The sequence below is a fragment of the Pongo pygmaeus genome, chromosome 5 (genome assembly GCF_028885625.2).
Source record: "Pongo pygmaeus isolate AG05252 chromosome 5, NHGRI_mPonPyg2-v2.0_pri, whole genome shotgun sequence".
NCBI classification, from domain to species: domain Eukaryota; kingdom Metazoa; phylum Chordata; class Mammalia; order Primates; family Hominidae; genus Pongo; species Pongo pygmaeus.
The window spans coordinates 72,802,244-72,815,547 of NC_072378.2; the positions used below are offsets into that span (position 1 = coordinate 72,802,244).

Here is a 13,304-nt window from a genome sequence, read left to right on the forward strand (position 1 = left end):
GAAGCTGAAGAGGCAGCCAGGGACCAGATTCTGTACTGACTTGTAGACCCTGAAAAGGAGTTTAGATTTTATTTTATTTTATTTTTGAGATGGAGTCTTGCTCTGTCGCCCAGGCTGGAGTGCAGTGGCACGATCTCAGCTCACTGCAACCTCCACCTCCCAGATTCAAGCGATTCTCCTGCCTCAGCCTCCCAAGTAGCTGGGATTACAGGCACCCACCACCACGCCTGGCTAATTTTTGTATTTTTAGTATAGATGGGGTTTCACCATCTTAGCCAGGCTGGTCTTGAACTCCTGACCTCGTGATACACCTACCTCAGCTTCCCAAAGTGCTGGGATTACAGGTGTGAGCCACTGCGCCTGGTCAGATTTTATTTTTATTTTATTTTATTTTATTTTATTTTGAGATGGAGTTTCGCTCTTGTCACTCAGGCTGGAGTGCAATGGCCGGATCTCGGCTTACTGCAACCTCTGCTTCCCAGGTTCAAGCAATTCTCCTGCCTCAGCCTCCCAAGTAGCTGGGATTACAGACATGCGCCACCACACCCGGCTAATTTTTGTATTTTTAGTAGAGATGGGGTTTCTCCATGTTGGCCAGGCTGGTCTCAAACTCCCGAGCTCAGGTGATCCACCCACCTCAGCCTCCCAAAGTGCTGGGATTACAGGTGTGAGCCACTGCACCTGGCACCAGATTTTATTATCTGATCATTGAGAAGCCAGGTTTCCATCAGAGAGTAATGACTGGCTTTGTATTTTTAAACATTTACTCTGGCTTCTAAGGACAGATATTATAAGAAGGCAAATACGGAGATTAGAAAGGAAAATGATGTAATAGTTCAGGTAGAAGATGGTGGCAGCTTAGATGGGGTGGGAATAGCGTGCTGGGATTGAAGCAGCAGACAGGTCCAAGCTGTCTTGCATCTGGATTAAGCATAGGGGGTAAGAGAGAGGATTAAATTAAGATGGTTCCCAGGTTTCTGGATTGTGCGTCTGGGTGGATTGATTGTGCCATTTTCTGAGATGGGAAGGACTGAGGCAAAACATAGTTTGGTATATGAATTAAGTTACGTTTATTGGCTTTGGATATGTTTGGTCATAGATTCCTGTGGTACATCAACATCAAAGTGGATACGTTAAGTATGTAGCTGGATATAGGTTTGGAGTGCAAAGGATACATCTGGGCTGCAAGTAAACATTTGGGAGTCATCGTCATATAGGTGGCATTGGGAATGGATGAAATACCTAGGCAGAGAGTGTAGATTCCTTTATCCATCAATTTAATCAATATCCATTGATTATTTAATCGAATTTAATCAATCATTTAATTTAATCAATATTCATTGATTATCTAATGTGTAGATGTTCTAGTTATTTAGGATTCATTAGTGAACAAATAGATGAAGACCTCTACCCTTCTGTACTTTATAATCTTGTAATCATATTATAAGTAATTGCCAATGTACACTCCTCTACTGACGTTTCTTGACCTCTCTACTGCACTTTTTCTTACTGCAGAGAGGTCAAGAAGCATGAGAAGGGGAGTGTACATTGGCAGTTACTAGGTATAATTAAACCTTTAAGAATCAAAAGGCAAAAATCTTACCTTTAATGTTGTTAATTTCTTCCTTAATGATTTTCCTAAACTTTGACAGCATCTTAGAAGCTGATAATATTTCACCTTCTAAAAACTGACTCAGAGGATTTTCTTTCGGATTTCTTTTAAATTTCACAAAGTAATATGCACCAGTGTTGGAATATTCTTCTAGTTGAATTCTGGGGACTTCCAGTTTAAACATGACATCAAATTCATTAGGTGCAGAAATCTAAGAAACAGTAAAAATAGCACTGAAATATTTGCTTATGAATATTTTCCAAGTGACTGGAACTTTTTAAAAAATTTCCACTTAAAACTTTACTTTAAAAAGCAAGATACATAATGTCTATATATACCCTCTGGGAGTGGGAATAGTGGAGCTGGCAGGAGGTGGAAGAGTATTACCAGTTTCATTTTGTAGGTTCTACACTCAATTAATTTTTTTACCATGACCTAGCATTATTTTTATAACTAAAAATGATTTTAGGCCAAGTGCACACCTATAATTAAATTTCGTGGGGCCAGGTGCAGTGGCTCATGCCTGTAATCCCAGCACTTTGGGAGGCCGAGGCGGGCGATTCACCTGAGGTCAGGTGTTCGAGACTAGCCTGGTCCAACATGGTGAAACCCCGTCTCTACTAAAAATACAAAAATTAGCCGGGCGTAGTGGCATGCGCCTGTAATCCCAGCTACTCGGGAGGCTGAAGCAGGAGAATTGCTTGAACTTGGAAGGCAGATGTTGCAGTGAGCCAAGATAGTGTCACTGTACTCCAGCCTGGGCAACAGAGCAAGACTCCGTCTCAAAAAAAAAAAAATTTGTGTATGATATGTGGTAGGGAATCAAGGTTCATGTTTTTTCCTACATAGATATCCAATTGACCCAGCATTATTCATTGAAAAAAAAAATCGTCCTTTCGGCCAGGCGCGGTGGCTCACGCTTGTAATCCCAGCACTTTGGGAGGCCGAGGCAGGCGAATCACAAGGTCAAGAGATCAAGACCATCCTGGCCAACATGGTGAAACCTCGTCTCTATTAAAAATATGAAAATTAGCTAGGTGTAGTGGCATGCACCTGTAGTTCCAGCTACTCAGGAGGCTGAGGCAGGAGACTTGCTTGAACCCGGGAGGCGGAGGTTGCAGTGAGCCGGGATCGCACCATTGCACTCCAGCCTGGGTGACAGAACGAGACTCCGTCTCAAAAAAAAAAAAAAAAAATCCTTTTTCCCACTGAATTACATTGCTGCATATTTTGTGTACTATATTGAATTATACGTGCAGGATTCTTTCTGAACTTTCTATTCAATTGGCCTATTTTTCTATCACTGCATCAATAACACCTGCTTAATTAGACTAGCTTTATGGTAAGTCTTGCTCTTTGGTAGACTAAATCTTCAAACATTTTTTCCCTTACAATTTCCTTGCCTATTCTAGGTCCATTGCACTTCCATATAAATCTTTTAATCAGGCTAGGCGGGGTGGCTCACACCTGTAATCCCAGCAATTTAGGAGGCCAAGGTGGGCAGATTACCTGAGGTTAGGAGTTCGAGACTAGCCTGGCCAAAGTGGTGAAACCCCGTCTCTACTAAAAATACAAATATTAACCGGGTGTGGTGGTGGACGCCTATAATCCCAGCTACTTGGGAGGCTGAGGCAAGAGAATCGCTTGAACCCGGGGGACGGAGGTTGCAGTGAGCCAAGATCAAGCCACTTCACTCCAGCCTGGGCAAAAGTGTGAAACTCTGTTCCAAAATAAAAATAAAAATAAAAAAATAAATCTTTTGGGCCAGGCGAGGTGGCTTATGCCTGTAATCAATCCCAGCACTTTGGGAGGCCGAGGCGGGCAGATCATGAGATCAGGAGATCGAGACCATCCCGGCTAACACGGTGAAACCCCGTCTCTACTAAAAATACAAAAAATTAGCCGGGCATAGTGGCGGGCACCTGTAGTCCCAGCTACTCGGGAGGCTGAGGCAGGAGAATGGCGTGAACTCAGGAGGTGGAGTTTGCAGTGAGCCGAGATCGCACCACTGCACTCCAGCCTGGGCGACAGTGCGAGGCTCCGTCTCAAAAAATAAATGAATACATATTTTAATCAGTTTGTCAATTTAATTTAAAAAACTGATGATATTTCAACTGAGATTGCATTAAATCTAGAACAATTTGAGGAAAAATGAACACGACATAGTTGTCAATTACTTCCTCTTCAAATTTACCCAGTTATGTTTTTAGGTTTTGAATATCTTTAGTGATATTTATTCCTAAATATTTGATTTTTAAATTGTTTTTCAAGTTTCCAGTTTTTTTTTTTTTTTTTTTTGAGACAGAGTTTCACTCTTGTCACTGAGGCTGGAGTGCAATGGAGCAAGCTTGGCTCACTGCAACCTCTGCTTCCTGAGCTCAAGCAATTCTCTTGCCTCAGCCTCCCAAGTAGCTGGGAATACAGGCGCGCACCAACACGCCCAGCTAATTTTTGTATTTTTAGTAGAGACAGGGTTTTGCCACGTTGACCAGGCTGGTCTCAAACTCCTAACCCCAAGTGATCTGCCTGCCTCTACCTCCCAAAGTGCTGGGATTACAGGCGTGAGCCACTATGCCTGGCCAAAGTTTTCAATTTTTATTTTTTAGAGATGGGGTCTCTAGGCTGGAGTACAGTGGTTACTCACAGATAGATCATAGTGCACTGCAGCCTCAAACTCCTGACTTGATGTGATTCTCCCACCTCGGCCTCCCAAATAGCTACGACTATCAGAATGCACCAAGGGACCTAGCTTTGATATTTTTGATGATATTCTAAATGGTATTTTCATTTTGTTTTTAATCTTGTTAGTATATTGAAATATTTTTATTTTTGTTTATTGACTTTGCAACCAGCAATTTTGCTAATTTACTAATTATTTCCAACAGTTTATACATGAAGCCAATCAAGTCATCTACACATAATGATTTCATCACTCTTTTTCCCATCTTATGCCTTTATTTTCCTTGTCTTGCTGCATCAGCTGTATGTATTCCTTTACGTTCTTTTTGTTGTTGTTCAACATTATTTATGTAATTCATTTTCACTGTTCATGTTGCTGTAGTTTGTTCCTTTTCTTTACCAGTTAATATACCATTACTTAAAACCACTGGCCGGGCGCGGTGGCTCACGCCTGTAATTCCAGTACTTTGGGAGGCTGAGACGGGTGGATCACCTGAGGTCAGGAGTTTGAGACCAGCCTTACCAACATGGAGAAACCCCATCTCTACTAAAAATACAAAAAATTAGCCAGGCATGGTGGTGCATTCCTGTAATCCCAGCTACTCGGGAGGCTGAGGCAGGAGAATCGCTTGAACCTGGGAGGCAGAGGTTGCACTGAGCTGAGGCCACCCACGCCATTGTACTCCAGCCCAGGCGACAAGAGTGAAACTCTGTCTCAAAACAAAACAAAACAAAAACAAACAAACAAAACTACAATTAATTGATTTCTATGTAACCTTTTCACTGAGTCCAAACTATATAAATAGTAAAGTACATTAACACTTAGAATGAAAAGAACATATGGACTGACAATTCTACAGGGAATTTCTACAAGAAACTTCCCAAGTATTTTCAAGAGTTTTTTTTTTTACCTAGAATTTGTAGTCCCAGGTAGCTGGGACTATGTGTGTGTGCCACCACATCCAGTTAATTTTTAACTTATTTTTGGTAGAGCTGGGGTCTCACCATGTTGTCCAGGCTGGACTCAAACTCCTGGCCTCAAGTTCCTCCTGCCTCAGCCTCCCATGGTGCTAGGATCACAGGCATGAGTTCACTGTACCTGGCCCACATATGCCTCATAATCAGTAATAGAAAAAGTTTTAGGCTGGGTGTGGTGGCTCACGCCTGTAATCCCAGCACTTTGAAAGGCTGATGCAGGTGGATCACTTGAGGTCAGGAGTTCGAGACCAGCCTGGCCAACATGCTGAAACCTTATCTCTACTAAACATACAAAATTAGCCAGGTGAGGTGACGCCCGCCTATAATCCCAGTTACTCCGGAGGCTGAGGCAGGAGACTCACTTGAACCCGGGAGGCAGAGGTTACAGTGAGCCAAGATCACATCACTGCCCTCCACCCTGGGTGACAGAGCAAGACTCCATCTCAAAAAAAGAAAAAAGAAAAAGAAAAAAAGAAAAAGTTTTAGATAAAACAAATTTCACTGGATTTCTTTTCATTGGCATAATTTTTAAAAACAAAGTGGTTCTGGGCCAGGCATGGTGGCTCACGCCTGCAATCCCAGCACTTTGGGAGGCCGAGGCGGGAAGATCATGAGGTCAGGAGATAGAGACCAGCCTGGCTAACATGGTGAAACCCCGTCTCTACTAAAAATACAAAAATTAGCTGGGCATGGTGGCGGGCGCCTGTAGTCCCAGCTACCTGGGAGGCTGAGGCAGTAGAATGGTGTGAACCCTGTAGGCAGGGCTTGCAGTGAGCCGAGATCACGCCACTGCACTCCAGCCTGGGTGACAGAGTGAGACTCTGTCTCAAACACACACACACACACACACACACACAAAGTGGTTCTGAATGGAGACTGTCTTCTGAATGTCTTGTTCTCTAATTCTAACTAGTAACTTTCTTTTTCCTTTGGACTTGCCATATACAGTAATTGAACTGAATTGATACTTACGTAATAAGAATCATGCTCAATCAGAGACATATCTGATGCTGAAAAGTAAATTAGTTAATTAAAAAGAATCATGCTCAAGACACAGTCTGGGCTGGGTGCGGTGGCTCAAGCCTGTAATCCCAGCACTTAGGGAGGCCGAGGCGGGTGGATCATCTGAGGTCAGAGTTCGAGACCAGCCTGGCCAACATGGTGAAACCCCATCTCTACTAAAAATACATAAATTAGCCGGGAGTGGTGGCAGGCACCTGTAATCCCTGCTATTTGGGAGGCTGAAGCAGGAGAATCGCTTGAACCTGGAAACCGGAGGTTGCAGTGAAACCTAGATGGCACCACTGCACTACAGCCTGGGCAACAAGAGTGAAACTCCATCAAAAAAAGAAAAAGAAAGAAGAAAGAAAAGAAAGAAAGAACGAAATAGAGAGAGAGGAAGAGAGGGAGGGAGGGAGGGAGGAAAAGAGAGAGACAGAGAGACAGAGAGAAGAAAAGAGAATAGAAGAGAAGAGAAAAGAAGCCGGGCGCGGTGGCTCACACCTGTAATCCCAGCACTTTGGGAGGCTGAGGGTGGCAGATCACCTGAGGTCGGGAGTTCTAGACCAGCCTGACCAACATGGAGAAAGCCCGTCTCTACTAAAAATACAAAATTAGCCAGGGTGGACGCTCATGCTTGTAATCCCATCTACTCAGGAGGCTGAGACAGGAGAATCGCTTGAACGTGGGAGGCGGAGGTTGCGGTGAGCCGAGATTGAGCCATTGCACTCCAGCCTGGGTAACAAGAGCGAAACTCCGTCTCAAAAAAAAAAAAAAAAAAAAAGAAAAAGAAAGAAACAAATCTGTCACTGGGCAAGAAACACGCTCCAGTCAGGAACCTGCTTCTAAACTTTCAATTTACACAGGAATGATTAATGACTCAATCACCCACAAGCAAATGGAGCTGTGTAATACACACATCAAAGTAATTATACGGAATGTGTATCTAGAAAGCGTTTTAGTATCTGTAGGGAATATTCTTATTTGTTTGTTTAACATTATACTGTAAACTTCCCATGATTTCTGTGTTAAGAAATTGGGGACAGACGGCCGGGCGCGGTAGCTCACGCCTGTAATCCCAGCACTTTGGAAGGCCGAGACGAGCGAATCACGAGGTCAGGAGATCGAGACCATCCTGGCTAACACGGTGAAACTCCGTCTCTACTAAAAATACAAAAAAAAAAAAAAAAAAAATAGCCAGGCATGGTGGCGGGCGCCTGTAGTCCCAGCTACTCAGGAGGCTGAGGCAGGAGAATGGCGTGAACCCGGGAGGCGGAGCTTGCAGTGAGCCGAGATGGCGCCACTGCACTCCAGCCCGGGGGACGCAGCGAGACTCCGCCTCAAAAAAAAAAAAAAAAAAAAAAAAGAAAAGAAAAGAAAAAAGAAAAAAAAGAAATTGGGGACAGACGGAATAGCAGGTGAGGGGGCAGGGAGGAAGAGGGGGAGATAAACTGAAGATCTTTTTTCTATGGAGTAAGAAGTCTTCCTCACAGGAAAAAGTCTACGTGGAATTTTTAACAGACCACTTCAAATTATCCAAGTCAATATCTGACTTGGGACCTCAGGTCCACACCATCAAACACTGCCCTGTTACGGAAACTCGATACATGTCTTCTTGCATGAATGAACCCATACGTTTGAATTCCCCCGGGAGCAGTGTCTTGAAATTAGCCAGCAATCAGTACCGATTGGTTGTCTGATCGTTGGATGTGTAGATGAATAAACGAACAGTTTGTCGTTTTACTTAGAATAGGCTACCGAAAAACATGCAAAAGTCTAAGTTACTTCCGAAGGGAAGTGAGGGGCGCGACCCGGGGAAGGTAGGGACTGCGGATTGCGGAAGGCCGAGCAGCGGGGCTCGGCGGGAGGGCGCCAAGCAGCTCACCTTCACGTGCTCATAGTAGCTCCCGGTGCGCAGCAGCCCGACGCCTCTGAACTCGGAGTTGTACTTCTGCAGTCTGCGCAGCAGGTGGTCCACAACCCTGTTCACCACCTCCGCCGCCTTGGAGATTTCCAGGCGGCTGAGCTTCAACTTCTCCAAAACCGCCCGGAGCTTCGAGGCCCCAGGCGCCGCATCCCTCCATATGGGGGCCGAGACCGGCAGGCCGAGGCTGGGCACGTCCCAGGGCCGGGGCGGGGGTCTTGGCTTCGGAGAGCAGCGCGCGCCCCTTTGGCGGCAAGAACCAGCCCTGGAAAGAGCCGGCTCCCGAGCCGCAGTTGGCTCCAGCCCCTCTGCCCCAGGGGCGCTGGTGGCGTCAGAGGGCTGCGTGTCCTGGGCGCGCTGAGGGGCCTTTTTGGCGCGGGCCCCAGTTGCGCGGCCGGGCGGCCTCTCCTGGGTGTCCGGGCCGCTCTTTTTCTGCCGGGATCCTGACTTCCTGGCGGGGCCGAACTTTCCCGCCTTAGGCAGGGCGGCCTCGGGGACAGCCGGAGACTCGTTGGGATCCGTCGGGGCGCCCCTGGCACTCCGCGCGGAAGCCTCGGGGGCAGTGGCTCCGGCCTCGGAAGCTCTCCGCATGGCCTTTCCGTGCCAAGGCTGCATGGCTGGCGCTTTCTGTTCCCCGAAAGAAGAATCCGTTTCAGGAAAAGGCCGCAAGAGGAAGAGCCAGCAGCAGCTTTTGGAAACCAACCACTACTGGCGGGCACACAGCGTCTGCGACCCGAAGGGGAACCCCAGGCTGGGAAGTCGCTGGGAGCCACGCCCATGCCGCGAAGAGGCTGGCCGCGGCCTTTCCTGAGGCTACAAAAGTCTCGAAGTTTCTAACCCTCCAGGGCAATCCGTGCCCCTGTCTTAAGAAGATGAGGTAGGGCCGGGCGCGGTGGCTCACGCCTGTAACCTCAGTATCCGAGAGGCCGAGGGGGGCGGGTCGCTTGAGCTCAGGAGTTTGAGACCAGCCTGGGCAACCCAGCAAGACCTGGTCTCTCTTATAATTAAATATATATATATATGTGTGTGTGTGTGTGTGTGTGTGTGTGTGTGTGTGTGTTACCTGGGCACAGTGACTCATGCCTGTAATCCCAGCAATCTGGGAGACCGAGGTGGGCGGATCACCTGAGGTCAGGAGTTCAAGACCAGCCTGGCCAACAAGGCGAAAGAAGCCCCGTCTGTACTAAAAAATACAAAGATTAGCTGGGCGTGGTGACGGGCACCTGTAATCCCAGCTACTTGGGAGGCTGAGGCTGGAGAATCACTTGAAGGCGGGAGGCGGAGGTTGCAGTGAGCCGAGAGGTGCCACTTCACTCCAGACTGGGCGACAGAGGGAGACTCTGTCTCAAAAAAGAAAAAGAGGCCAGGCGCGGTGGCTCACGCCTATAATCTCAGCACTTTGGGAGGCCAAGGAGGGCGGATCACGAGGCCAAGAGATCGAGACCTTCCTGGCCAACATGGTGAAACCCCGTCTCTACTAAAAATACAAAAAATTAGCTGGGCTTGGGGGTGCCTGTAGTCCCAGCTACTCGGGAGGCCGAGACAGAGAACTGCCTGAACCCGGGAGGCAGGGGTTGCAGTGAGCCGAGATCGCGCCACTGCACTCCAGCCTGGGCAACAGAACAAGACTCCATCACAAAACAAAACAAAACAAAACAAAACAAAAACATTGACAGAGAAACTTTTCTCTTTCAAGTGAAAGTTTTTTTAAATTTAATTTTGGTTTGAGTTAGGGGGGCGCTATCTCGGCTCACTGCAACCTCAGCCACCAGGGCTCAAGCGATCCTCCCACCTCAGCATCCTGAGTAGCTGTTACTACAGGTGCGGACACCATGCCCAGCTTTTTCTTTTCTTTTCTTTTTAATTTTTTTGTATACATGGGGAGGTCTTACTATGTTGCCCTTTGTGGTCTCGAACTCCTAGACTCAAGCGATTCTCCCTCCTCAGCCTCCCAAAATGTTGGGATTGTAGGCATGAGCCACTGTGCCCTGCCACAGAAACTTTTTATTTTCTTTTTTTTTTTCTTTTTCTTTTTTCTTTCTTTCTTTTCTTTCTTTTTTTTTTTTTTTTTTTTTTTTTTTGAGACGGAATTTCGCTCTTGTCACCCAGGCGGAGTGCAATGGCGCGATCTTGGCTCACTGCAACCTCCGCCTCCTGGGTTCAAGCAATTCTCCTGCCTCAGCCTCCCGGGTAGCTGGGATTACAGACGCCCACCACCACGCCCAGCTAATTTTTCGTTATTTTTAGTAGAGACGGGGTTTCGCTATGTTGGCCAGGCTGCTCTCAAACTGCTGACCTCAAGGATCCACCCGCCTCGGCCTCCCAAAGTGCTGTGATTACAGGCATGAGCCACGGCGCCCGGCCAGAAACTTTTCCCTTTTTTTTTTTTTTCCTGAGATGGAGTCTCATTCTGTCCCCTAGGCTGGAGTGCAGTGGCACGATCTCGGCTCACTGTAACCTCTGCCTCCCGGATTCAAGCGATTCTCCTGCCTCAGCCTCCGAAGTAGCTGGGACTACAGGTGTGCGCCGCCATGCCCGGCTAATTTTTGTATTTTTAGTAGAAAAGAGTTTCACCATATTGGCCAGGCTGGTCTGGGACTCCTTATCTCGTGATCCACCTGCCTCGGCCTCCCAAACTGTTGGGATTACGGGCATGAGCCACAGCGCCCGGCCAACTTTTTCAATGTAAATTTAAATAGGGGTTTTGAAAAATCAATAAGAAATAAAATAATAATTTTTAAAAAGAAAAAAATTAATAAGAAATGAAAAATACTTTGAAAAAAGAAAATAATAAGAAAGAGAAAATATTCAACTTTTACAAGATGGAAAGAAACGAAGATTGACTGCAATTGGAGTAAATACTTCTATTTGACATTTTTTAAAAAGCACAGAAAATCTTTAAAATGTTGTGTAAAGTTTCTGCCTGGTGCAGTGACTCACGCCTATAATCCCGGCACTTTGGAAGGCCAAGGTGAGTGGATCACTTGAGGTCAGGAGTTCAAGACCAGCCTGTCCAGCATGGTGAAAACCATCTCTACTAAAAATACAAAAATTAGCCAGGTGTGGTGGGCCATGCTTGTAAACCCAGCTACTGGGGAGGCTGAGGCGGGAGAATTGCTTGAATCGGGAAAGCGGAGGTGGTAATGAGCCAAGATCAGGCCACTGCACTCCATCCTGGGCGACAGGGCAAATGACTCTGTCTCAGGGGGAAAAAAAGTTGTGTAAAGTTCTCTCTTTTTATTTTATTTTATTCATTTTTGAGACGGAGTTTTGCTCTTGTTGCCCAGGCTGGAGTGCAATGGCACAATCTCGGCTCACCACACCCTCCGCCTCCAGGGTTCAAGAGATTCTCCTGACTCAGCCTCTTGCACAGCTGGGACTACAGGCATGCCCCACCATGCCCAGCTAATTTTTATATGGTTTTGTAGAGATGTGGTTTCACCATGTTTCCCAGGCTGGTCCCCAACAAGCTATCTGCCTGCCTCAGCCTCCCAAAGTGCTGTTACTGGCATGAGCCACTGCACCTGACCTGGCATTTACATTTTAAATCATTCATATTGCTTCAGCTGTTGTGATTCTAGAGTATCTCAATGCAGGCTTTCAAATATCTTTTTTTTTTTTTCGAGTTGGAGTTTCACTTTTGTTGTCCAGGCTGGAGTGCAATGGTGCTATCTCGGCCCTCTGTAACCTCCGCCTCCTGGGTTCAAGCGATTCTCCTGCCTCAACCTCCTGAGTAGCTGGGATTATAGGCGCCTGCCACCACATCCAGCTAATTTTTTTACCTTTTTAGTAGAGATGGGTTTTCACCATGTTGGCCAGGCTGGTCTCAAACTCCTGACCTCAGGTGATCTGCCCCCTTTGGCCTCCCAAAGTGTTGGGATTACAGGCGTGAGCCACCTTGCCTGGCCTTCAAGTATCTATTTCTAAAGCCCTTGATAGAAATGCATATTAGAGGTCAGGCGCAGTGGCTCATGCCTATAATCCCAGCACTTTAGGAGCCCTAGATCTGCTGAGGTCAGGAGTTCAAGACCAGCCTGGCCTACATGATGAAACTTTGTCTCTACTAAAAATACAAAAAATTAGCCAGGTGTGATGGCACATGTCTGTGATCCCAGTTACTCAGGAGGCTGAGGCAGGAGAATAGCTTGAACCCAGGAAGCAGAGGTTGCAGTGAGTGAGATCCTGCCACTGCACTCCAGCCTGGGCGACAGAACGAGACTCTGTCTGAAAAAAAAAAATAATAATAATAATAAAAGAAATGCATATTAAACAAGAACCTCTTGGGTTTAGAAAGCCTTGACTACTTTTTTTTTCCTTTGTACTATTTGAACCATTTTTGGGGGGTGTATAATTCAATGATATTAAGTATGTTCACATTCCTATGCAACCATCACTATCATCTGTTTTCAAAACTCTTCATCTTGCAAAACTGAAACTCTGTACCCATAAACAATAACTCCTCATTCTCTCCTCTCTCTAGCCCCTGGCAACCACCATTCTACTTTCTGACTGTGATTTTGACTGCTCTAAGTACTTTATGTCAGTGAAATGATGCAATGTTTGTCTTTTTGTTACTGGCTTATCGCTCTTAGCCAATGTTCATCTATGTTGCAAGAATTTCCTTCCGTTTTAGGGCTAAATAGTATTGCTTTGTATGTATATATCACATTTTGTTTATCCATTCACCTGTCAAAGGACAAAAATGCCTTACTTTTTTAAAAGATTTCCCTGAAACAAGTATTTTTATATATCCTTCTCTTAAGTTCAAAGAGATTTTTACCACCCTGGAGCAATGAGCCGTAGTTTGAATTAGGATGCCAGAAAGGTATATTTTTCTCTTGTGAAATATAAAAGGAGGAGGAATAGAAGGAGGACCATTGCATAGTCAAACTTGTTCCCAAGCCAACCAATTTCAGGGAAGAGTAAAATGGAAGTTGAAATGTGGAAATCCATTTCCTTGAAACTGCAAGAGCTGTCCAGGTGTGGTGGCTCATGCCTGTAATCCCAGCAGTTTGGCAGATCTACACAGGCAGATCACCTGAGGTCAGGAGTTCAAGACCAGCCTGGCCAACATGGTGAAACCCCATCTCTACTAAAAACACAAAAATTAGC

General features: G+C 46.0%; 1 protein-coding gene across 1 annotated transcript in view; it reads right to left on the minus strand.

The window, feature by feature from the left end:
- Positions 1-8,950, minus strand: part of CGAS (cyclic GMP-AMP synthase) — a 29,174-nt gene extending 20,224 nt beyond the window's left edge. Inside the window, exons 1-2 of the mRNA XM_054492994.2 lie at positions 8,154-8,950; positions 1,604-1,823 (exon numbers count right to left, since the gene is read on the minus strand). Of these exons, the coding sequence (XP_054348969.1) occupies positions 1,604-1,823; positions 8,154-8,807 (874 nt within the window). The 5' untranslated portion in view covers positions 8,808-8,950. The remainder of the gene's footprint in view (positions 1-1,603; positions 1,824-8,153) is intronic.
- Positions 8,951-13,304: the final 4,354 nt, after the last annotated feature.